The sequence below is a fragment of the Oncorhynchus tshawytscha genome, linkage group LG27 (assembly GCF_018296145.1).
Source record: "Oncorhynchus tshawytscha isolate Ot180627B linkage group LG27, Otsh_v2.0, whole genome shotgun sequence".
NCBI lineage: Eukaryota > Metazoa > Chordata > Actinopteri > Salmoniformes > Salmonidae > Oncorhynchus > Oncorhynchus tshawytscha.
In genome coordinates this window covers 6093814-6121573 of record NC_056455.1, presented here as the reverse complement: position 1 = coordinate 6121573, position 27760 = coordinate 6093814, and the positions used below count along the sequence as shown (strand labels likewise).

General features: G+C 41.7%; 1 protein-coding gene across 1 annotated transcript; it reads left to right on the top strand.

Moving 5' to 3' along the window:
• Window positions 1-14447: 14447 nt before the first annotated feature.
• On the top strand, window positions 14448-16828 carry LOC112225938 (eukaryotic translation initiation factor 1). The gene is made up of 4 exons (XM_024390083.2): window positions 14448-14644; window positions 15554-15717; window positions 15805-15906; window positions 16115-16828. Exons 1-4 carry the CDS (start codon window positions 14614-14616, stop codon window positions 16157-16159), a joined length of 342 nt encoding a protein of 113 aa, XP_024245851.1. The 5' UTR covers window positions 14448-14613; the 3' UTR covers window positions 16160-16828.
• Window positions 16829-27760: the final 10932 nt, after the last annotated feature.

Here is a 27760-nt window from a genome sequence, read left to right as displayed (position 1 = left end):
TTCTCATTATGACACACCTCTCACTATTGTCATTGGTTGCACTAATTGCAGTGTGTACATAACATGGTTCAAATATTCATGACATTACCCTGAAGAAGGCACAGTGATGCCTAAATGTTGGTGACTTACCCAATACATTACTGGGAGTTGAAATATGGAGTGTGTGACTCTATTTTTTTATATAAGACTATACAATGGGTATGACAAAACATGTATTTTTACTGCTCTAATAACGTCAGTGACCAGTTTATAATAGCAATAAGGCACCTCAGGGGTTTGTGGTATATCAAATCAAATCAAATCAAATTTATTTATATAGCCCTTCGTACATCAGCTGATATCTCAAAGTGCTGTACAGAAACCCAGCCTAAAACCCCAAACAGCAAGCAATGCAGGTGTAGAAGCACGGTGGCTAGGAAAAACTCCCTAGAAAGGCCAAAACCTAGGAAGAAACCTAGAGGAACCAGGCTATGTGGGGTGGCCAGTCCTCTTCTGGCTGTGCCGGGTGGAGATTATAACAGAACATGGCCAAGATGTTCAAATGTTCATAAATGACCAGCATGGTCGAATAATAATAAGGCAGAACAGTTGAAACTGGAGCAGCAGCACAGTCAGGTGGAAGTTGAAACTGGAGCAGCAGCATGGCCAGGTGGACTGGGGACAGCAAGGAGTCATCATGTCAGGTAGTCCTGGGGCATGGTCCTAGGGCTCAGGTCAGTTGAAACTGGAACAGCAGCATGGCCAGGTGGACTGGGGACAGCAAGGAGTCATCATGTCAGGTAGTCCTGGAGCTCAGGTCCTAGGGCTCAGGTCCTCCGAGAGAGAGAAAGAAAGAGAGAAGGAGAGAATTAGAGAACGCACACTTAGATTCACACAGGACACCGAATAGGACAGGAGAAGTACTCCAGATATAACAAACTGACCCCAGCCCCCCGACACATAAACTACTGCAGCATAAATACTGGAGGCTGAGACAGGAGGGGTCAGGAGACACTGTGGCCCCATCCGAGGTCACCCCGGACAGGGCCAAACAGGAAGGATATAACCCCACCCACTTTGCCAAAGCACAGCCCCCACACCACTAGAGGGATATCTTCAACCACCAACTTACCATCCTGAGACAAGGCTGAGTATAGCCCACAAAGATCTCCGCCACGGCACAACCCAAGGGGGGCGCCAACCCAGACAGGATGACCACAACAGTGAATCAACCCACTCAGGTGACGCACCCCCTCCAGGGACGGCATGAGAGAGCCCCAGTAAGCCAGTGACCCAGCCCCTGTAATAGGGTTAGAGGCAGAGAATCCCAGTGGAAAGAGGGGAACCGGCCAGGCAGAGACAGCAAGGGCAGTTCGTTGCTCCAGAGCCTTTCCGTTCACCTTCCCACTCCTGGGCCAGACTACACTCAATCATATGACCCACTGAAGAGATGAGTCTTCAGTAAAGACTTAAAGGTTGAGACCGAGTTTGCGTCTCTGACATGGGTAGGCAGACCGTTCCATAAAAATGGAGCTCTATAGGAGAAAGCCCTGCCTCCAGCTGTTTGCTTAGAAATTCTAGGGACAATTAGGAGGCCTGCGTCTTGTGACCGTAGCGTACGTGCAGGTATGTACGGCAGGACCAAATCAGAGAGATAGGTAGGAGCAAGCCCATGTAATGCTTTGTAGGTTAGCAGTAAAACCTTGAAATCAGCCCTTGCTTTGACAGGAAGCCAGTGTAGAGAGGCTAGCACTGGAGTAATATGATAAAAATGTTTGGTTCTAGTCAGGATTCTAGCAGCCGTATTTAGCACTAACTGAAGTTTATTTAGTGCTTTATCCGGGTAGCCGGAAAATAGAGCATTGCAGTAGTCTAACCTAGAAGTGACAAAAGCATGGATTAATTTTTCTGCATCATTTTTGGACAGAAAGTTTCTGATTTTTGCAATGTTACGTAGATGGAAAAAAGATGTCCTTGAAATGGTCTTGATATGTTCTTCAAAAGAGAGATCAGGGTCCAGAGTAACGCCGAGGTCCTTCACAGTTTTATTTGAGACGACTGTACAACCATATATGTATGGTTTTTTCCAGTTTTCCAGAAATGATCTGTACAACATACCACACCTTTTCGGGCCTTATTGCTTAATTAGGACACCGTCCTAAAGTCACCAGTAGAATATTCCTTTCCAAAATGTTGACACATTGCTTAAAGCGGATTTGTTGTTCAAAGGTAATAATTTCCACCCAAAATGACATGTACTTTTTACATGTTATGTCTGACAAAAACTGTTCAAGCTAAATTCTAGCTATCTACAGCATATAATCTTCGAATTTAATGAAGTTCAAAAGATCACTTTCAGCTTTTCTTCCATAATGAGAGTAATTTACATTGCCACAGAAAGATTAATGACTTGTTTATTCTGTGGGGAAATGTTATCAGGCCAGCTTGACATTATTTATAAGTGAAGATATGAAAAGTGACAATGACGATAAATGTCACTGGTGGCTCGGTGGATGCCATCTCGTCACCACCAGTTTTTTCCAAGTGGTGGGTTGAGGTAATTTCCTTTTTTGTTGTTGATGGGGGTCAAAAGACAACTTTAGGACCAACTACATGGGTGAACGGTGGCTAACTGCAAGATCATTGAGTGCCAATGGGTGTGTTGTTTACAGCGAGAATACTTTTTCTCCTTTGGTGGCACTACACCAAATCTATGTTGGTGACAATGATGTACAACAACAGGGATCTCTTAATGATCCTTTTGTGTCAGTCATAAGATGACCTTTAAGGGAGAGGTTAGCAGCAAGGCCTGCTTTCCTGTTGTTTTGAAAGGACAAAATAATATTAAAGGCCCAGTGTAGTTAAACACATGATTTACCTGTGTTTTATATATATTTCTACACTATGAGGTTGGAATAATACTGTGAAATTGTTAACATTTGGATAATGCCCTTTTAGTGTAAGAGCTGTTTGAAAAGGCAGCCTTACATTTTGGTGGGATGGAGTTTTCACCTGCCTTGCGACCAATAAGAAAGAGTTCCAAACCTTTCTGCCAATAACAGCTAGTTTTCAGTGTTCCCTTCCCCACTCAGATCACTCCCAGACAGTCCTAGCAAAATTTTCCAGTTTTCCAGAAATGATTTGATATTGAGATACAAATGGCAGCATTGGACCTTTAAGAGTTGTGCCTGCATGGGGCTGGTCTAGCATGGAGCTGGTCTAGCGGCCAGGTAGTGTCACCTGCAGCACATAAACATTACCCTGTGAGCGGGGGAACAAAACCTGGTCCCACTGTCTCTCCCTCCCTCAGCTCTCTCTTTCTCATCCGATTCTTTCTCTGTTAAAAAACATAGAGGACACATGCTGAGATGGCAAACAAGTCCTATTATTGTTTAGGACAATGAAATAGTGTAGTATTATTACAGTTATCCAGCATCTGTATGCTTTTAGATTCACCCATTATGTTCAACTTTATAAAGAATGTAGTCAAGTCCGGTGATGAATTTCATAACAGAGATGAGTTTGCCTTTTCTGTGCATGTTAGTTACAGTGTGTTTACCAATAAATTATTCTACCGGCATAATGAGATTAGAGTAAAGTACTGTAAATACATATCACTCCCAAAGTGATGTGGCAATCTTTAACGTTTGAACACACATGCGATGAAGATTCTGCTTTAATTATATGTAAATCTACTCAGCTCAGAAAGCATCAAGGTACGAAAAGAAAGGCACCTGGCAAGAGAATGACAAGTTGATGCACAGGATCAGCGTTAAATATTTATAACCACCTCCGGCAGAAAGGTTCATCTATGACTTTTCAAGTGAAATGTCACATGTCCCACTAATTTCCAAAACACAGCCAGAAGGTTAGGTTGAGTTGTGACATGTTGTGTTGTGGTTTTTATTGCTCTGACAAGGTGCTACATTGAGGACAATTCAAAACGTGTGACTTGTAGAGTCCACTTTGGGTCAGGCAGCCATACCATCAGTGAATTTACACTAGGCTTAGACCTGGCCGAAATATCAATCCTACTCACAGGACTATGTGAACTATACAAAAGGTCCTTGAGGTCATCCCAGCTGATGATGTAGCAAACTGTAGCAAAATTCGGCATTTGTCAGATGTGCCAGGTTTACACATGATGCACCTCCAGAGAATGGAGAGGTAAAGGTTGTGTTCCCTGATCAGACGTTGCATGCATCAACCAATGGTTGCATGCCACATAATCGACTGTCTGGCAACAGATTGCTGTAACATATGTGGTTAGCTGATACGTAAAATACTTATCCAAGCGTTGTAAGATCTGGCATGCGTCAGCAACGTCTGAGCAGAGGCCAAAATCTTTGGGTGTGCACGTTTTGCACAGCCAGGCGATGCCGAAGTAATTGATTGCTATACAGCTAGGAGCGGTGAATGTCGTAACTAAATAAAACGACAGACTTTTTTTCTCGGTCTCTGGCGAGGGAGGTTTTTAAATATTGTGTATATTTATTTATTGCGAACAAATGTCCATTTGTTGCCCATGTCAATTCTTCATTTTTTTCAACATACTTTTATTTTCGATAGCTGGACAGGCAAACACTGCCAAGTACTAAACAGTAACCCAATCATAAATGGTGTACTATCCAGCAGGGGTGTAGTGCTGCCGGAGTGCGGAGGACGGCGCAAATTTTCAATTTGAGAATACACAGAGCTGGTAAAACTATTTCTGGAAAATGAATTCTGCTAAATTCAAAATAAATTATATTTAATTTCCACAAAAATTCCATGAAAATTGATAGAATGACAAACCAAGTAATATATGTTTATAGAAGCATAAAGAAGAACTATATATATATTTTTAAATCCCTGCCTTCTCTCTGGTGGCGAGAATGATGAACCAGAGGCTACGTGTGTGTACTACTGAATCCTGTCTGAGGCTTGACCACTTTAGCCAATCAGAACAAATTCTAAATTCACTGTGTCTTGCCTTTATAAAATAAAACTATATGGACCCCTCTTGTGCATTGGAACCCAGAACAATATGTGACCACTTGGTTACGGCGACACCGTTCTGCCGAGGACACCCAAACAACCAGAGGAGCCTGACTATCTCTGGAAGTTTCTGTATCTCTGCTTGGGATATTTAGCCTACATTGGCCATTGTTTGGGATGCAGGGCCCATTCTACCTTGGTATGTCAGGGTGAGCTATTGCTAATGTGAATTGGGCCAAGTTGGAGGTAATAATGCATTTAGATTACAGTTTGAGATGCATGAATACACAATACCAAAAGCTTGATTTTATGCCTGTTTTAAAATGAATTTCCTGCATTTCTGCGTAGTAATGATTTATGTTCACGACGTGGTCAATTGATTTGATAGCATGTTTAATCCATGCAAATACATTCTATGAATAGTTTACCTCTGTTTTCTTTTATTCTGTAATAGGATATATTGTAACCATGTGTTCAAGCAAATCAAAGTTCATTTATGATACAGCGTGTAAGCTACACAATACAATGGTACAAATGCCTACTCCCAATAAAGCTCTCCTTTCAAACATTGCAATGATATTAAGCTATATGTATATGTATTTACATTAGGCTATAGGCCTTAAACTCAACTCTGGGCCTTCAAGCCAGTTCCACTGTGCTTTTTTCATTCTTCCCCTTTAATCAGGGATGAATTTAGATCTGGGACAACAGGTGGGTGCAATGCATGAGCAGGTAGAACAGAAAATGAGCAGGCCATAGCTATAGCACATAGTCTATCATTCCAGTGTTTAATTGCTAAATTGTAATTATTTCACCACTATGGCCTATTTATTGCCTTACCTCCCTAATCTTACTTCATTTGCACACACTGTATATAGACTTTTCTATTGTGTTATTGACTGTATGATTGTTTACTCCATGTGTAACTCTGTGTTGTTGTTTGTGTCGCATTGCTTTGCTTTATCTTGGACGGGTCACAGTTGTAAATGAGAACTTGTTCTCAACTGGCCTAACTGGTTAAATAAAGGTTAAATAAATCAAAAAATGTTAAGTCATAGGAATGGTAATGTTCCTTCTAATCTTTTTGGGCACTGAGCACATTTCAGGTCTGCTGAGCACAAACTTGAGCATTGTGGAAATTCTGTGCAACTTTTGTGTGCATTTACTGTGAACACTGAGGCTGTACCCACTTTAAGTTGCAGTTTTAACAGTGGCCAAGTAGCCTACTGTTGCCATTTGTAATGTAGCCCTACCAGAGTGGCCTACCATTAAAATCAAAACAATAGAGAAACTGCATCCCATAACATTTTAACATGGAAATAGCTCTTCTATTGTTCAGCCTACAGCAGGAACCAATGTGTGGTTCATTGTAGGCCTACATGAGACTTGAAAAAAACATACAGAGCTTGACATTAACCTGTTTATCAATTTGTCCTTCAGACAAGGAAGTGACTGAAAATGTTGTGTTGTTTGATGCCAGAACCCACTTTACAAAATAAAATTATCATTATTATTCCCATACCATTATTACAGAGACTCATACAAATTATGCTACCCTCTGCCTATTGGCTCCTTAGTTTATTCAAGACTGTCTCAAAATACAACACTACCCCTTTAAGACAAAAAAATCTCTTTACCTGACTTGCTTTTCAAAGATGGCTAGAAATGCACACATTCTGTGCTCTTGTAGGAAGCAACCACTCTCCCGTTGTTGAATATAAATTATCTTTAATTGGGCTAATAACTCACTAACTAGCAAAGGATATGAACAAATGTGCACAGGTGGCTACATGCAGCTCTAGCTTTGATCTCAAAACATGCGCATCTAGTCAGTGTCTCGGGAGATCGCATAATGATTCATTTGCATTTTACATAACAGAACCGAATGTAATACCAAAGCATAGTATGCCTATAACGTTACTGTTACATCAAAAACACCTCAGATTTTATGATGGTTAGCTGAAGCTGAGTATTTTTTTATTTCATTATAATGCGTCAAAACTCAACAGAGCGCACCACTAGGCTAATAGTTTGTTAACGCCAACTGCTCTAACTCGCTCACGAAACAGTAATTCAAGAAGATCTAAATGCATAATTCCATGAAACTGATTGCAATCAATCAAATGATTGGCATGGAGATGCAGTTTGTACATTTCACCGGTAAAACGTGAAGAATTATCATTTACAATTGACAGTGATGGCCTTTTTTTAAAGTAAGTAGCCTATGCCTAACTTGGTGTTTGAGGGTATTACATTTTTTTTATTGAGATAATATGTGTGGGCATAGAAAGACGTTGCATTGGGAAGAGGCATTGTGCAGCCAGTGGGTTTCTCCAGGCATCGCGCCGACAGAAACAAACATCTTTCTGGTAAGAAGAGGGGCGGGGGCGTATGCCTTATGACTAACGTGACATGGTGTGATGAAAGAAACATACAGGAACTCAAATCCTTCTGTTCACCTGATTTAGAATTCCTCACAATCAAATGTAGACCGCATTATCTACCAAGAGAATTCTCTTAGATTATAATCACAGCCTATATATCCCCCCCCAAGCAGACACATCGATGGCTCTGAACGAACTTTATTTAACTCTGCAAACTGGAAACGATTTATCCGGAGGCTGCATTCATTGTAGCTGGGGATTTTAACAAGGCTAATCTGAAAACAAGACTCCCTAAATTTTATCAGCATATCGATTGCGCAACCAGGGGTGGAAAGACCTTGGATCATTGTTACTCTAACTTCCTCAACGCATATAAGGCCCTGCCCCGCCCCCCTTTCGGAAAAGCTGACCACGACTCCATTTTGTTGATCCCTGCCTACAGACAGAAACTAAAACAAGAAGCTCCCACGCTGAGGTCTGTTCAACGCTGGTCTGACCAAGCTGACTCCACACTCCAAGACTGCTTCCATCACGTGGACTGGGAGATGTTTCGTATTGTGTCAGACAACAACATTGACGAATACGCTGATTCGGTGTGCGAGTTCATTAGAACGAGCGTTGAAGATGTCGTTCCCATAGCAACGATTAAAACATTCCCTAACCAGAAACCGTGGATTGATGGCAGCATTCGTGTGAAACTGAAAGCGCGAACCAGTGCTTTTAATCAGGGCAAGGTGTCTTGTGACATGACTGAATACAAACAGTGCAGCTATTCCCTCCGCAAGGCTATTAAACAAGCTAAGCGTCAGTACAGAGACAAAGTAGAATCTCAATTCAACGGCTCAGACACAAGAGGCATGTGGCAGGGTCTACAGTCAATCACGGACTACAGGAAGAAATCCAGCCCAGTCACGGACCAGGATGTCTTGCTCCCAGGCAGACTAAATAACTTTTTGCCCGCTTTGAGGACAATACAGTGCCACTGACACGGCCTGCAATGAAAACATACGGTCTCTCCTTCACTGCAGCCGAGGTGAGTAAGACATTTAAACGTGTTAACCCTCGCAAGGCTGCAGGCCCAGACGGCATCCCCAGCCGCGCCCTCAGAGCATGCGCAGACCAGCTGGCCGGTGTGTTTACGGACATATTCAATCAATCCCTATACCAGTCTGCTGTTCCCACATGCTTCAAGAGGGCCACCATTGTTCCTGTTCCCAAGAAAGCTAAGGTAACTGAGCTAAACAACTACCGCCCGTAGCACTCACATCCATCATCATGAAGTGCTTTGAGAGACTAGTCAAGGACCATATCACCTCCACCCTACCTGACACCCTAGACCCACTCCAATTTGCTTACCGCCCAAATAGGTCCACAGACGATGCAATCTCAACCACACTGCACACTGCCCTAACCCATCTGGACAAGAGGAATACCTATGTGAGAATGCTGTTCATCGACTACAGCTCGGCATTCAACACCATAGTACCCTCCAAGCTCGTCATCAAGCTTGAGACCCTGGGTCTCGACCCCGCCCTGTGCAACTGGGTACTGGACTTCCTGACGGGGCCCCCAGGTGGTGAGGGTAGGCAACAACATCTCCTCCCCGCTGATCCTCAACACTGGGGCCCCACAAGGGTGCGTTCTGAGCCCTCTCCTGTACTCCCTGTTCACCCACGACTGCGTGGCCACGCACGCCTCCAACTCAATCATCAAGTTTGCGGACGACACAACAGTGGTAGGCTTGATTACCAACAACGACGAGACGGCCTACAGGGAGGAGGTGAGGGCCCTCGGAGTGTGGTGTCAGGAAAATAACCTCACACTCAACGTCAACAAAACTAAGGAGATGATTGTGGACTTCAGGAAACAGCAGAGGGAACACCCCCCTTTCCACATCGATGGAACAGTAGTGGAGAGGGTAGCAAGTTTTAAGTTCCTCGGCATACACATCACAGACAAACTGAATTGGTCCACTCACACAGACAGCGTCGTGAAGAAGGCGCAGCCGCGCCTCTTCAACCTCAGGAGGCTGAAGAAATTCGGCTTGTCACCAAAAGCACTCACAAACTTCTACAGATGCACAATCGAGAGCATCCTGGCGGGCTGTATCACCGCCTGGTACGGCAACTGCTCCGCCCTCAACCGTAAGGCTCTCCAGAGGGTAGTGAGGTCTGCACAACGCATCACCGGGGCAAACTACCTGCCCTCCAGGACACCTACACCACCCGATGTTACAGGAAGGCCATAAAGATCATCAAGGACATCAACCACCCGAGCCACTGCCTGTTCACCCCGCTATCATCCAGAAGGCGAGGTCAGTACAGGTGCATCAAAGCTGGGACCGAGAGACTGAAAAACAGCTTCTATCTCAAGGCCATCAGACTGTTAAACAATGCTACAATGCTACCTTATATAATGTTTACATACCCTACATTATTCATCTCATATGCATACGTATATACTGTACTCTATATCATCGACTGCATCCTTATGTAATACATGTATCACTAGCCACTTTAACTATGCCACTTTGTTTACATACTCATCTCATATGTTTATACTGTACTCGATATCAGCTACTGTATCTTGCCTATGCTGCTCTGTACCATCACTCATTCATATATCCTTATGTACATATTCTTTATCCCCTTACACTGTGTATAAGACAGTAGTTTTGGAATTGTTAGTTAGATTACTTGTTGGTTTTACTGCATTGTCGGAACTAGAAGCACAAGCATTTCGCTACACTCGCTGCTAACCATGTGTATGTGACAAATAAATTTGATTTGATTTCTATAATGATAGGCTATTCAGTTGACTACATCTGTTCGTACAAACTTTGAGGAGATTATCTTGTCATAAAAAATCCCTCACCGGAAAAAAAGAAAATTATATCACTGCTATCCAGGTTTTTTATTTTTATTTGTTATTTAACTAGGCAAGTCAGTTAAGAACAAATTCTTATTTACAATGACGGCCGATCGCGTTCTCTGTACCTAAGGTACTAAACACAGCTGGCGACAGCTCGAGAGAGATCTCCGTCTGACTCACTGCTATCAGGTAAAGAATATTTTATAATTGTAATCTATTTAATTATAGAGCTTGATAAGCTTCAAAATAACTCCAAACTTTACTTAGAACGCAGCAACCTTAGCAATGTAACTAGCTAGCTACAACATGCAGATAGCTTTATCACTACCAGCATGTCATTCGAGGACAGGGAGCTTTAGCTATCATTATTTCAAGTAATAATTTAAGACTACAAACATCTATAGTACAAATGTTGTAAAGCTAATACAGTCATCAAGGCAGGACTCACTAATTTCATTCATGTTGTCACTAAACAGTCTCCATTAAGTACTTCCATTAATTATTTCGACTGGTACCGGGGACCTTCAGATTAGTTTTATGAAGCCTACGGGCGTCCTATAGCAATTACAACCGACATGTACATGTTCGTGAGACTCTCACCTTTCCACAGAGGGTCATATTAGTGTGTAGCCCAAACTGTTAGGACGTTACTGACAGAAATTGGGAGATTAGCTATTCCAACTTTAGACTCGTCCCAATACGCTTGTGGGGTTCGTAGAACAAACCGTTCGGACCCTACAGACGATTATGTGAGAAGACCTTTTTTCGGGACGTCTCATGGTCTGACAAACACCGCTCTTTCACCTTTCACCGCAGATGCTGAAGTGCGACATAGGCAGATGCGGTGGATTGAGACGCATCTAATGCATTTAAAAAAAAGTTTATATCTAGCATAAATGTACAGATTTTTATGGGAATGTGTTTATCATGCTAATTAGATTTCCGCATAGGCACGGACATCGGCCTTAGGGGATTTTAATAAAGTAGATTTAAAACAATTATTTTCTGCTGCTTCCCTCACTCTAACGGGTCTGGATCCAACCAGGTATATACCAGATGGTTCTAGATTCCACGGATCCGTTTGGAATGGGTCTCTATATTTAAAAAATTGTGAGGGCAGGACATTTTCTGGCGACAGTAATCCTTGCAGTGCCTCTGTCATTAAGTCTTGGAGGCCCAAAAAGTTCTCAGCTAAAGATATGACACAATTAATAACTGTGGCTATAAATGCTACAAAATCCATCTTCTTCACAATAAGTGTATACAGATCACTTGATTGACGTATAATATTTGCAACTGGTTGCGACGCATCCACCACCATATCTTCAACAGAACTGAGGCCTTTTTACCCCTTACTCTCTTCACTCCCTCCACATAGTAGATTTGCTGTACAGCGCTGATCCTTGACACCTCAATCTCTTTCACCCTAACCAGGGCACTTAGGGAATTCAGGAAGATGATCCCCACCACAGTTGCAACATTGTACATTCAAAGACTCTTCAATAACATATTCCCTCCGTCTGCAAACACTTGACACGTGGCCAAACTTTTTACACTTCTTGCATTGCATTAGGTTTTCCACAAACGCTCTTACGGCGTATATTTTATATCCCAGCTTTACATAGGGTGGCAGATACTCTTTATGAAACATCAACATCACAGATAATACAGACAATAATACAACTTTGCTCCTATTTCTCATTATCCATACGGGTCAAGCGATGTGCACGACTACTCCTTGAATTTTTTTGCCGACGATATTGATTAACAATGTCCAACGGGACCACAGAGAGAACACCTTTTTCCAGTGCCCTGCTACGAAAATCAAAACTGTCCACTTCAGGAGTCGATAATTTTGCCAGCCACAATGCACGCTCCTTTCGCTCTTTGGATACACAAGATATCAACACCACACCATTCCTGGTTACTTTGACAGTGTCCACATTTCCCAACACCTTCTTCACCATCCTCGTGACTTCCAAAGGGTTTCCTCAAATGAACATCATCTTCCTCACTAACTGTACTTGACGCACTTTCATCTTCAAACAACACTTCTGCTTCCGCCATCTCAATCAATCATCAATCAAATCAATGAGCAGATGTCACAAAGACCACCAACTTACTACCCTGAGACCAAAACCGGACAGGAAGATCACGTCAGTGACTCAACCCACTCAAGTGACGCACCCCTCCTAGGGACGGCATGGAAGAGCACTAGTAAGCCAGTGACTCAGCCCTCGTAATAGGGTCAGCGGCAGAGAATCCTGGTGGAGAGAGTGTGAGCCGGCCAGGCAGAGACAGCAAGGGCGGTTCGTTGGTCCAGTGCCTTGCCATTCACCTTCGCACCACTGGACCAGACTCAATCATAGGACCTACTGAAGAAATTAGTCTTCAGTAAAGACTTAAAGGTCGAGACCTTGTCTACGTCTCTCACATGGATAGGCAGACCATTCATAAAAATTGAGCTCTATTGGAGATATTCTAGGAACAATAAGGAGGTCTGCGTCTTGTGACTGTACCGTACGAGTAGGTATGTACGGCAGGACCAAATTGGTGAGATAAGTAGGAGCAAGCCCATGTAATGCTTTGTAGGTTAGCAGTAACACCTTGAAATGAGCCCTAGCCTTAACAGGAAGCCAGTGTAGAGAGGCTAGCACTGGAGAAATATGGTCAAATGGTTCTAGTCAAGATTCTAGCAGCCGCGTTTAGCATTAACTGATGTTTATTTAGTGCTTTATCCCGGTAGCTGGAGAGTAGAGCATTGCAGTAGTCTAATCTAGAAGTGACAAAGTATGGATTAGCTTGGACAAAAAGTTTCAGATTTCTGCAATGTTACAAAGATGGAAAAAAGCTGCCCTTGAAATATTCTTGATAATGTCCATCAAAAGAGAGATCAGGGTCCAGAGTAACACCGAGGTCCTTCACAGCTTAATGTGAGACAACTGTACAACCATCAAGAATAATTGTCAGATCCAACAGCAGATCTTTGTTTCTTGGGACCTATAACTAGCGTCTCTGTTTTGTCCGAGTTTAAAAGTTAAACATTTGGCGCCATCCACTTCTTTATGTCTGAAACAAAGGCTTCCAGGGTAGACAATTTTGGGGCTTCACTATGATGGGCTCTAAAACTAGACTGAAGCGTTTCGTATGCATTATTTGTCTTCAGGAAGGTAGTGAGTTTTTTTTATGTTGAGAGGAATGGGAGATTTGATATAGGCTGATTGTTTTTTGCATTTTCCAGGACAAGGTTTAGCTTTTTCAAGAGAGGCTTTATTATTGCTACTTTTGGTGAGTTTGGTACACATCCTGAGGATAGGGAGTAATTTATTATGTTCAACATAGGAGGGCCAAGCACAGGAAGCAACTCTTTCAGTAGTTTAGTTAGATAAGGGTCCAGTATGCAGCTTGGAGGTTTAGAGGACATGACTATTTTCATGAATGTGTCAAGCGATACAGGATTTAACAATTTGATACTAGGTCCTGGTAGTTCTGTGCAGACTCAGGACAACTGAGCTTTGGAGAAATACGCACATTCAAAGAGGGGTCCGTAATTTGCTTTTTAATGATCATGATCTTTTCGTCGAAGAAGTTCATGAATTCATCACTCCTGAAGTGAAAGCCATCCTCTCTTGGGGAATGCTGCTTTTTAGTTAGCCATCTAAACTCCCTTCCTCGTTTCCAGTTCATGCTCCTCGCCTCCGTAAATATTCTGTTGATTTTTATGTTTTTCCACGGAACCTTAGAAAGACAATATAGAAATTATATTCGTAAATATGTATGATATTGTGTGTTACATGTCTGTCTCACAAAAATGTTATTTTATTTATCTATTTAACCTTTATTTAACCAGGTAGGGACGTCCCAAGGACTCCATATAGCACTGTCCCATCAGACAGAAACAGCAGCTCGAGTTTTCAAGCGAGGCCATATTTACATTTTAGATAGAAGCAGGCCATTGGCTGGGGGAAGCCTTTAATTATTCGGTAAAAGCAGAAGTATCTGAGTTTTCAATATATTTCCTCAAATAGAATAATGGACCACTGACCATCTACGCATCACATTGCTTTATTAACGAATTTAGATATTTGTGTTGTAGTTTTTTATGTAGCCTAGGTTGCAGGTGTTATTGGTATTTTCCCCTCTGAAATACCAAGATAATGACGTAATTTTTCCGGTAAAATAGGGTGTGGCGTGGCGCACGTCCCTACGTGCGGGGAGGCGCTATAAAGGGTTGTTTTCCACTTTGCAAGCTAAACAAGCTCCATTTTGTGAGAGCCTTTCAGAAGACAAAAAACGTCGTCCCGGTGAAAAGGGAGATTCAAAGAACAAAAAAACAAACAAATAAATTTAACCAGTCGATCGCTAACCAGTTATTATCCGAAAGGAAAGGAAATCTTATCGTATGTCCGCTATCCAGAACCTCCAAACTTTCGGTAAGACATATCAACCACCTCTGCTAACACGGGGTCGAAAATGTGGGGGGGGGAAGGGCGCTTGCTAACGTTAGCATTTGCAAACATTTTGACAACGTTTCAACTAAATATAGAACGTTTTGATTTTCATGTTCATGAAACATCTGGTTAGTTATCGAGAACATTTTCCTCACGACTAGAAGTACGTTATATTAATAGCCAACGAACGTCAGCAAAAGCCTTGCTAACAGCCATCCGATTTCAACTAGGCCGAAGTTAATTTCCTTGTTTAGGCCCCAACACGGCTTTGTAGCCTGTATATCAAACTAGTCTATTGCAGACACATTGATCAATGTACAATAACGTTACCGATTCCGGAGAGTAACTCGTTCTTACTGTCTGTAGTTATCAACAATGGACATAGTATGAATGTACATGTTTGCCCCAATCTGTCTGTAATACGACTTTTGTCGGGGAGGGCTTTGTGGTAATGTAAACTCTTTTAAGGGCAAATAGCCAGGTACAATAGTCCCGCTGAATTGTGCTTCTCTAATATTCATGACTTCCTTATTTTAAAAAAACGTTTTGCCGGAATAATTGACTATCGGGACAGGGGCGTTTCGCTTTCTCCGGTGTCACTAACCTCAATTCCGGATAAATGTAGATCTGCGCAGATATGCTACCAAATCTTGGTTGGACCATTTTCTAAAATCTTATTTCCATGTAATTTGCTGATGAGCGTCCTGCGCAGGGTTTTGCTTGGTTCCAGAGCCTCGTGGCTAAGACGTTACGTCACCAGTTCATCGGCCTCGATCTTTTGTTAACTAAAATGGCAGTGGTTTGACTTAGCTATCACTTTAGGTCGCTTCCTTGTATTTTTAGATGTTTATTTTTTGAATGATGTTTTAAGTTGTGTGATTTTGTTTTTAGACCCATTTGCTGATGCAACTAAGGGTAATGACAGGCTCCCATCTGGGACTGACGACTACATCCACATAAGAATCCAGCAGCGTAACGGCAGGAAGACTCTGACCACGGTCCAGGGCATAGCCATCGACTATGATAAGAAGAAGCTAGTCAAGGCCTTTAAGAAGGTATGTTATGGCAACACTAGTTGATATACTAAGCAAGATCCATGTTTTGTTCTACTGGCTGTTTGAATAGTTCTGCTTTGTCAACAGAAATTTGCCTGCAATGGGACAGTGATTGAGCACCCAGAGTATGGGGAAGTGATTCAGCTGCAAGGTGACCAGCGCAAGAATATCTGCACGTTTCTGATTGAGGTAGGTTTGACTCTTGTCGCTGCTATTGCACCCAGTGTATACTCCACACTTGTGAGTACTAAGTGGTCATGTGTCATGGCCCCTACAGAAGGCTCTCATAGAAAAGTCCCTGTTTGTAAATAGTCTTGTGTGATGGTAGCAAATGTTCTGTGACTTGAGTTCAAAGTTATTTTGTGTAATGTCACTTCTCCCCTCATCCCACTTCCAGATTGGCCTGGCAAAAGAGGAGCAGCTCAAGGTCCACGGATTTTAGAAGCTTTCTGCAGCCCCCTCTCCCCTGGTCCTGATACTTCCCTCCCCATGTGCTGCAATCACTGCAGCCCCTTTAAGCTAATGATGAATACCTCTGAATTGAGACACTTTAATACCAGTTTAACTCTCCCCTCAGATGGGAGCAGTCCAGTGAAAACATGGACAAATGGCTTGACGGATGTGGGATGAGTGGTGGTTTAGTTTTTTCCTTCAACTTTTTTGTTTGCCATGTGAAGGGCACAATTCCATGTAACACTTTGTTTTGTACGAGTTTCAATAAAAATGATCACCCGCCACATGCGGTATCCTGTGGTGGTGTGGGATTTTGGGGGGGAGAAGCCCTTAACTGCGGTTCCAATGTATTGTGGGTCTTCCTGTGTCCAAGGTTATGGAAGAGTGCTGCATAAGTTCTGACCATCGCAGCCCCGTCTCCCGTCTGAGGCGCGTTTGTGCTTCCTTTTAACAAAAAGTTGAAATATGCATCATTTTCTGACGCTGTAATACTAAGATTTGATTTAAACTATAATGAAAAAGGTACTGCTCTACCTGGTTGTCAGATGACTGGTGTTACGGAGCAAGTCTGCTTAAAACCATGTTAGGATTGACACTGAGCTACCAACTCAAAATGGAGAGAGGGGGTGGTATTTTATTGAATAAATATTGAAATTGATGTCTTGTTTCATGGGGTACAATTATTTGTGATCCGTGGTGTTTGAAATGGCATACCACTGAATATAAAATGACTGCACCACACAATAGTTTGATATGCCTATGATTTTGTCCAATTGCTGTGTGGCAATCCAACTAACTGCTTACTGTACAAGACATGGTGTCTTGTGGGGAAGTGTCTTTTCATACTAGTGCTAATCGATGTTTTACTTGGAGATGTTCTACTGACCTTTGAATGCACTGACTGGCTCTGGATCGGAGCTGTTAAAGGTAAAACATGCCACAGGTTCAGCCAGTGTCTTGACCTAGGTCAGCAGAAAAATCTGACTCAATACATGGGGGGGGGGGCATTCGTTACATGATAAATATGAGTGCTGTTTGAGAACATCCCAAAAAGCTGCAAATCAAACTTTAGGGCTCCTGGGTGGCATAGCGGTCGACGGCACTGCATCGGTGCAAGAGGTGTCACTACAGTCCCTGGTTTGAATCCAGGCTGTACAACATCGGGCCATGCTTGGGAGTCTCATAGGGTGACACAATTGGCCCGGGGTAGGCCGTCATTGTAAATAAGAATTTGTTCTTAACTGACTTGCCTAGTTTAAACTGGATATCCATGTGGCATCTCATTGATCTAAAGAAATGTTCCTCCTCCCCAGTTCCTGTTTCCTTTGTGGCAGTGGGAAATATTCTAGTGCTGCATGGAATTACTTGTTCTCTGTGCCTGTGCAGACACCATCAGTTCATTTGATGGTATCTAACGTTACCTCCCACCATATGGGGAATTCCTATGACAGAGTACCAACAAGCCAGTTATTCTATTGGTTATCACTGCTTTAAATCAACAATTTGTTTCCCACATCTGTTTTCTCATAGTACTTTGCCATGTCTTTTTATGTTTTTTTTACAATGGGAATACCCAAGGGATACATTTTGGACCTGGTGGCTTTCATGATTTAGTCCTTTAATGTTTTATGTGTAAAGAAAACACAGTTAAGACACAATGAGAAAAATCCTAGTGGAGCAGTATCAAACACGGCATACAGCTTGATAAATAGTCAACGCTATATTTCTGTCTTCATGTGATGCTGTTTGGACCTGCCAGAGGCAGACTGCGTGACGCAGCTCAAAGACGCCAAACCAATGTGTTGTTATACTATGCATTCTCACTAGGGGGCACTATAACAGCAGACAGTGACATTGTTTTCTCTTGTCTTGAGAGTCTGTGGTGTTTGAGGCACACGGTGTTTAAGCTTTAATGTGAGTCAACTTGGCTATTCATTTTCATATGAGAAAACGGAAGGGCAGAACTCAGTGGTTAACTATAGACTTCTGTAGCCTTCTCTATCAGCCTCAATACTCAGTGTTTACAAATGGTCTTAAATTGCTGTTGCTGTAATTTCCAAATTTCCCCTATCCATATTTTTTATCTGCTTTGGGTTTCACATTTTCAACACCTACATAGTCAAATCGCAGACTCCAGGGCCTTTCCAGTGTATTATGCTGCGTTCGTAACCCAGCTGGAGGTGGGAATTCAACAGTTGGGAAGTCATAAATACCAGTTGGATGCATTCACGAGCTTTGAACCCGTTGAGAAACGCAGATTGGCTAATGGCTAACAAGCTGTGTAAACCATAAACTAAAAGTACAGCTATCTCTCCTGTAAACAAATTATAGTGTTAAAAAACATGAATAAATTGCTTTTTCGAAATTATGTTTTGTTGTTGCAATTGCTGAAAATGCTGTTATCAGGGTAATTTCCTTAGTTGGTGATGTTTGAGGTCAGCATGTAGGAGCTCAGGATGATGGACGAGTTTCCCACTAGTAATTACCAGTTCAAGTAGATTTTCCCCAGTCGTACAGTATGTGGTAAATTGCCACTTCCCACGTGGTTCCGAACGCAGTTTTGGAGTAGGCGGAGGAGAAGGAGGAGGACAATTCCATGGTAACAGAGTGATGCTGAGACTTACTTTTTTACTTTAAATTGTGAAAAATGGTCTAAAACAAACCATACACCTATATGCAGAAGTCTACTTTTAACAGTTGCCTCTGAAAATTGTACTAAAACGCAATTACTTGATTGTTTGGTAACGGAATGACAGTAAAATCTCCCTCAGTTTTATGTGAACATAAATATCTAAATATCTAATCCGAATTCAAATTCAAACATGTCTGCAGAAAGAATTGGGTGTCAGCTGTGATATGAAATGTTTTAACAAATCTAACGCAATGTTAAATCTTAGCGCTGGCAATCGTGCTATAGGTTAATACAGTAGGTTTTGGGGTGTGTTAAATATTTTTGCTACTTTCACAACCGGAATTATAGGCGCAGCAGCTGTCGGTGGTTGTGGGTGTGTCGAGGCTTGACACCTCACTGGCCAATCAGAACGTGCTCCATGGATAAATATGTGGTTGCTTCAAGTTGTGTATTTCCGGTCTTTTATGTATTGCACTGTCATCAAGTCCAATTAGAATGCTAGTTCGTTAGCCTGCCCCATGCATTGCTTCAATATGGAAATACTGTAGATTGTTAAATATAGACGCTAGACGAGGGGAAAAACTCCCTTTAACATGCATTGATGGATCAACATCTAATCTGATAGCATTCACACTGATATAGGGCCTAGGCCTACTGTAAATTGCAGTCTGGACATGAACATGCCAAACAAAGTCAATAAGCACATTTACATTTACTAGGCTGTTGATGAGGCCTAAAAAGAGAGTGTATAATTCGAATCAAATTTGAATAAAAATGCATTAAATAGGCTGTCTAAATACAGTTACAGGCACCATAATTGCTCCCTGTGGGCGAATAAAACAGACACATTCAAACTGTTCACACGAGCTGGACAAAGATACAATATATTGGCAAACATCATGGAACTAATTTTCAGTTCATATTTGCACTTCTCCAGAAATAGCAGACAAAATTGCATTGCATTCGCGCCATGTACGTTTTCAACATAAACCCATGGGCAGTGAATCTTTCTAATGAGTTAAAAACAATATATATATCAAATGAAACAAAAACAATCTGTTTTCGCAAACAACGACAATATTTATAAATAGGATTGGTTCAGAAGCATGATATCGTAATTCACCTCTAGTTCGTGAGCACACACAGCCCTAAAGGCGTCTGCATACATAGGTTCAGTTTGCTCCTAGCATAACTCAGCTAGGCGAATATTCCCTAAAGACCTTCTCTTGAAAAACAAGAAGAAGGTGGCAATATTACTGTTGTTTGTACCTCTTGAGCCACTGTAGCAACAACATAGCCAGAAACACTTCCTCAAAAAAGTCTGAATTAATCTACGATAAATCAAGAAATCTGTCATTCATTTGGATGTTTTTGCCAAGGTCTTAGTCGCACAATTTTACATCATAACTAAGATGTTTGGTGCAGTATTTCTTAAGTGAAAAAATGTGCATGAAAACTATCTCTCTTGTTGAATGACAAGAAACACTTAATTGAATAATCCAGTCCATACTTCCCACTCCTACTAGGAGTAGTACTGTTGACCATTCACCGATAAAGGGGCATAGACTTTGGCTACTGAACCTCGACTTGCCTCAAAAAAAATTGTGTGTGCACGAATAGCCAGAAAAACCTCTGCTAAACCCCAAAACGAACAAAAACCTCTCAAAATGTTTCTATAATATATGCACAAACTGTTTTGACTGAGAATGCCATTAGTAACCCTAACATGTAATCCATATTGCTTAAAAATACATTTTTAAAGTATGTATAACAAAAAAAGTATGTTTTTATCCTCGGTCACGATCTTCAACCAAAACCTAATATTAGATAAAGTGAAAGTCCATACCTAATCCAAGTTGAGATCTTGTGGCAGGACTTGAACCTGAGTAGTTCATGCTTGAAAACCTACAGACGTTGCTGTGTTGAAGCCGTTCTGCATGCAAGAGTGGGCCATAATTCCCCCACAGCGATGTGAGAGACTGATCAACAGCTACAGGAAGCATTTGGTTGCAGTCATTGCAGCTAAAGGTGGCACAGCCAGTTATTAACTATAAGGGGGCAATTACTTTTTCACACAGAGGAATTGGATGTTGCATAACTTTGTTCATTAAATAATTAAATAAGTATCCATTTCTTTGTTATTTGTAAGCTTCTGGATCCCTTTATCTAATATTAGGTTTTGGTTGAAGATCTGATAACGTTCAGTATAAAAAAAAATATACAAAAACGGAGAAAATCAGAAAAGGGGGAAATACTTTTTCACCGCATTGTATTCCTCAGCCTACTTACCCACACACCTAAACCCAATTACTCACACACCCCCCAGCCCTGTCACCCTATGCCCTAACCCTAACACCCACATGCCAATACCCTAATACTGATACAATCATGTACAGATACAACCATATCCTATCTCTAAATGCCCTATTTGTTACTCAATTCCTTTGCCAATACACCTCATCCCTATTACTTGCCAATCTCAGCCCTGTTACCCACTTTCTTTAGGCCTTAACCTGATCTGCCGTTGTGCAAGAGAAACTTAACAAATCTACCGACATTCAATATTTGTTAAGTTATTACACTAATTCAGTTTATGGGTCTATACATGGCCAATTTACCCCTGACCATCCCTGATTTAAGCATATGTAAAGGCTCATGGATAATGGTCAATTCTGTACGATCATCTTGATCAAATATATCCATAACCCAAACACAACTTCAATCTACTGAAAAAATAAGTCATCTCTACTGAACTCAACTCTACTTTTTATTTTATTTTTTAACTTTACTGTACTCTACTGTGCTCTACTGCAAATGTGGTTTGTTACTATTATGTTTTCAATTCAATTGTGGTCATTCTGTTACAGATTTGGTAACAGAGTGACGTTTTTAGTCACTTAATAATTAATCAACTAAATTGATATCATTTAAAGCACTAATTTATTGGTAGGTCTACCTTTACTTGTTACTTCTGTGTACTTTCATAATCCTCCCTCCTCATCAGATAGAAATGTGAAATATATTAAAGATATGTGAGTTTTTGGTAACAGAATGACAAAACACTAGGTAATATTTCTTAAACTTTCAGAAGGCAAATCATTTCTGCAAAACTAAATATAAATATTGATATTGGCATGGATTTTTCTTCAACATTATTCTGTTTTGATATATTTCTAATACCCTTTAAGGCTTTTTCTAGTAGATTATTTTAAGTTTTTGCTTATTCCTAATTTTTTGGATGGAAAAAGCTTGAAAAACATATCTATGCCTTAATTTCCCCTATATATAGAACCTTAGCTTAGTGTGTTAGTGCTCATGGGTCCTTTACATGGAAATGACTATTAGTATCTGTGAAGCATTTTGATGTTGCATTGTCATATTCTTGTATCAGTATTCCTAGACCTTACCGGTTGGTCCACCATGGTCTTTTATAAGGCCAAGCCAACCATAAAGTTGAGGTTAGGTTTATAACTTCACATGTTGATGCTTATGGGTCCTTTTACATGGAAATTACCAGGAGGAGAAGAGAGCAGATCTCAGTCAGAGATAGCTCAACTTTGAAATGGCAGTGAAAGGTGAATGTTTCCATACAGCTGTTACACAGCACACTCTTAGAAAAAAAAGGTTCCAAAAGGGTACTTCGGCTTCCACTTTCTGTCTAAAGGGTTTTATATGGAATCCAAAAGGGTTCTACCTGGAACCAAAAAAGGGTTCTTCAAAGGGTTCTCCTGTGGGGACCCTTTAACCCTTTAAGGTTCTAGATAGCACCTTTTTTTCTAATAGTGTAGGTAGTGTAAAGTATAGCACAGAGAACTTTTGACCAACCTTTACATTGCGATACTTCCTCATTTCCCGACTTGAAAGTCTTCTAAACTAAAATGTCTAGTTGCAGGCGGTTCGTTTGAATTTAGAAAATTCTCCATTAATAAATCAAATATTTGTTTTTGCTCCATGAAGTAATCAAGCAATGTGTATGCCGCCATCTTGTCTATTTCAAATCTTCTCATTGATCGAGACAGGTGAGTGTCATCATGATATGCAGCACTTTGGGGTGGACACCCACCTGTCTCAATCAATGAGAGAAGATTAGGAATTCAGATATCACCAACTGTCCCTTCCCTTACATTCAATGTGACACCATGTTCTTGAAAATAACAACGTTGTAGATGTCCGTGCCTCCAAACTAGTTGCCCAGCTCAAGGACCAGCTTCTTTTGTTAGCTCTGGAGTTATTGACTGCTACAATATGTTTGTGTGAGCCATTAAGATTGTCTCTGAAAACTGCTTAACGAGGACACTTTTTGGCGTGGAAAGAAGTAGTTTGTCACAGGAGGGTGACACATACAGTGCCTTGCGAAAGTATTCAGCCCCCTTGAACTTTGCGACCTTTTGCCACATTTCAGGCTTCAAACATAAAGATATAAAACTGTATTTTTTTGTGAAGAATCAACAACAAGTGGGACACAATCATGAAGTGGAACGACATTTATTGGATATTTCAAACTTTTTTAACAAATCAAAAACTGAAAAATTGGGCGTGCAAAATTATTCAGCCCCCTTAAGTTAATACTTTGTAGCGCCACCTTTTGCTGTGATTACAGCTGTAAGTCACTTGGTGTATGTCTCTATCAGTTTTGCACATCGAGAGACTGAAATTTTTTCCCATTCCTCCTTGCAAAACAGCTCGAGCTCAGTGAGGTTGGATGGAGAGCATTTGTGAACAGCAGTTTTCAGTTCTTTCCACAGATTCTCGATTGGATTCAGGTCTGGACTTTGACTTGGCCATTCTAACACCTGGATATGTTTATTTTTGAACCATTCCATTGTAGATTTTGCTTTATATTTTGGATCATTGTCTTGTTGGAAGACAAATCTCCATCCCAGTCTCAGGTCTTTTGCAGACTCCATCAGGTTTTCTTCCAGAATGGTCCTGTATTTGGCTCCATCCATCTTCCCATCAATTTTAACCATCTTCCCTGTCCCTGCTGAAAAAAAGCAGGCCCAAACCATGATGCTGCCACCACCATGTTTGACAGTGGGGATGATGTGTTCAGGGTGATGAGCTGTGTTGCTTTTACACTAAACATAACGTTTTGCATTGTTGCCAAAAAGTTCAATTTTGGTTTCATCTGACCATAGCACCTTCTTCCACATGTTTGGTGTGTCTCCCAGGTGGCTTGTGGCAAACTTTAAACAACACTTTTTATGGATATCTTTAAGAAATTGCTTTCTTCTTGCCACTCTTCCATAAAGGCCAGATTTGTGCAATATACGACTGATTGTTGTCCTATGGACAGAGTCTCCCACCTCAGCTGTAGATCGCTGCAGTTAATCCAGAGTGATCATGGGCCTCTTGGCTGCATCTCTGATCAGTCTTCTCCTTGTATGAGCTGAAAGTTTAGAGGGACGGCCAGGTCTTGGTAGATTTGCAGTGGTCTGATACTCCTTCCATTTCAATATTATCGCTTGCACAGTGCTCCTTGGGATGTTTAAAGCTTGGGAAATCTTTTTGTATCCAAATCCGGCTTTAAACTTCTTCACAACAGTATCTCGGACCTGCCTGGTGTGTTCCTTGTTCTTCATGATGCTCTCTGCGCTTTTAACGGACCTCTGAGACTATCACAGTGCAGGTGCATTTATACGGAGACTTGATTACACACAGGTGGATTGTATTTATCATCATTAGTCATTTAGGTCAACATTGGATCATTCAGAGATCCTCACTGAACTTCTGGAGAGAGTTTGCTGCACTGAAAGTAAAGGGGCTGAATAATTTTGCACGCCCAATTTTTCAGTTTTTGATTTGTTAAAAAAGTTTGAAATATCCAATAAATGTCGTTCCACCTCATGATTGTGTCCCACTTGTTTTTGATTCTTCACAAAAAAATACAGTTTTATATCTTTATGTTTGAAGCCTGAAATGTGGCAAAAGGTCGCAAAGTTCAAGGGGGCCGAATACGTTCGCAAGGCACTGTACCAGTGATTTGGCTGAATTCCTAGGGCCACTGCCAGCCATAGGGTGCTTGCTGCTATGTTGAGGGCCCAGGGCCCCAACCCTCTGGTCAGAGAGTGCCATGAGTTGGGTGAGCAGGCTCACCTCTAGGTGTAAGGGAGCGGCAGGAAGTCTGAAGGAGGAGGACTAAACAATATTCACACTGACATAGTTTGGTCAGTATCGCCAATATTCAAGCATTAAAAAACACTCACCAAGTGTCTTGCTATTAGTCTTGCTTTGGCACTGTAGATGTCTAATCTGGTATTGTAATTTCCAATTTATGGTAGGGTAGCTCTATAATAATTACACTGTCAGATCCAGTATTTGGTCACCATATGCACATACAGTGTATTTGATATGGATTCTGAAGTCCTCCGAATACAGATCCTAGTTCTGATAAATTATAAATAGTTCTGCTAAATGACATTAAGCGTGAAAGGCTGGCTGGGTTTCGAGCTGAGCAGGTAGTAGCAGTCCCACAGCAGCTTTTCATCTAGGTATTATCAGCGTTCGGCACACTGCACAGCCATGGCCGCGGGGTTCAAACCAAAGGTAATTGGCTTGAAGAAGATAAACCATCTGGTCTTTAATTGTCACTGATAAAATGTGTCCTTTTAAGTGGCTTACGCCTGTGATCTCTGCTGTGTGATCCAGAGTGTATCTGATTTACTTTGAGCTGTGTAGTATATATTTAATATACATGCTTTGCAAGGAAAGCAGAAATACTGTAGATTCTTCTAGGTTAAGAATACAAAATGCACGTTGTGTACACCAAGGCCATCATTATGATGATACTGCTGATGAGGATGCATTGATGATGATGATGATGATGATAACGATAACCAATGGTGCAGCAACTTCAGATAAGTTAACTCTCTGATCAACAGGGGTCGGGGTGAAAGACAGATGCTTCTCACCAGCTCTGTTCAGCTCCCATCCTTCACGTCTCGTGATGACATATAGGGATGGGAAAATATCTTCCATCTGCAGCTTTTGCCAGGCAAAGGCAAAAAGGAGAGAGTGTGAGAAACGCCAGAGGACTCCAGGGACACGGAGACCAGAGTGGTTTTGTACTCTTTCATGTTTTGCTTTATTTTCCCCTCCAAGTTCATTTGATTATTTTCTCAAAGAAAAAGCATTTGGCATCTTAGGCTTGATCTTGTCAACACAATAAAGCTGTTCCTCTGTTGGGAATATTGTGGCCTGGCCAAACTGCCAGCCACATTCAGAATTCCCTAACATCACCGTGCAAAGCCTCTTAGTGCCATGGCAACACAAGAGGCTGTGATTTGGACCGAGTTCGATATGTGGATGTGCTTTGTAGCCCCTCCGTTGATGAATGGGATCATCTCCTGAAAGGCCTTACAAAGTTGTGTAACATTCTCTGCTGGTGACTGAGTGCTTGAGTCAAAAAGTCTATGCCGGCAATTTTAACTTGATTGAAGGAAGAGCTGACAGGCTGACAGACAGAATGACAATACACATAAACACTTTTGTGAGTATTAACTAACAACTACTGTACTACACACACACACACACACACACACACACACACACACACACACACACACACACACACACACACACACACACACACACACACACACACACACACACACACACACACACACACACACACACACACACACACACACACACACACACACACCATGAGGCTGAACTGAACTGAGGTTGGGCCAGGACAGGTGTCTGTTCCATTTGTTTCAGGGAACGCCAGACCAGGGGTGATGAGTCCAGACAGGCCTCCATATGTAGCCCTCCTCAGAGATTCCTAATGAACTCCCCAAGGTAACAATTAGGCCCCACTCCTTCGTTCTCCCCTCCCTCTATCCCCTCCACTGGCCCTACTCCCTGGGGGACTGATGACAGCAACACCTGGGTTTTGATGGGTGCAGGGTAGAGCCAGAAAAATTGGCTCTGACTCTCCTCTCCACTGTCATAGCCGATGGGCAGAGGTGAGCGTTGTGACACAAAATGGCTGCCGTGTATCACCCAGCTGGGTGCTACAAATGGATGATGGATGTGGGAAGTTACCCCACAGTGAAAACCAGTGTTTCCCCCAGAATAAAGTGCTTTTGACGCATAGTGAGAAGAGCTAACCTATAGAAATGCAACCCATTTCTCGCTGTTATTTATTATTAAGTGTGTGTGAGTTCAAGGGGAGGGGGTGGGGGGAGGAAAGATAGGTCGAAGGGCATCAAATATCCTCCCCTGGCGTGCGATTTGAAAAGGACAGGATTTTTCACGGATAGCGAGACAAACACATCCAGTCAATCAGTAAGTTCACATGCAGGATATGGTTTGTGCTAGTGCCTGTGTTTTTTTTTCTTCTGGAGGCATGCCAGGACAGTTCTAAGCTGACAGCTTGATGGAGTGCAAATACGCCTCCAAAGTTTTTACAGTTTTTACAGCTTTTCTGGGATTGTGACCCATTAATACATTGGCACGGCCATGTATCACTTTGCAGTGGAATGCTGTCGAGCCAGAATGATGGATTTATAGACACCTCACTTATTGGTTCTAATGGAACGTAATCACAAAAACAGTGGTATGACTCACAACTCACCTCTGACAAGCAGGGAAAATGACTGTTGTGGTACATGTTGCGGTAGAGATCAGGGTACATCTGAAATCTCTTCAACAGGGATGAATCTGTTGTAACAGCCTTATTTCAAAGTCATAAAGGTAAGAGGACTTTGGTGTCACCATTAAAGTTACAGCTGAACTTGTAGTGTCACTAAAGAGGTATTAATTCAAGGCTATGGAGGCCTAGTTGAGATTCTGCTACAGGGTTGAACAGTATGCTAGACAGAGAATGGCATGTTAAAATAAGTGGCTATTTTGCGATATAATCTAACCAAAAAAGCACTTATCGAGCCATGTCTTAGAACAAATTACTACAATTTATGACCAAATTAAATGTCTGAGAAGGAATTTATTGGA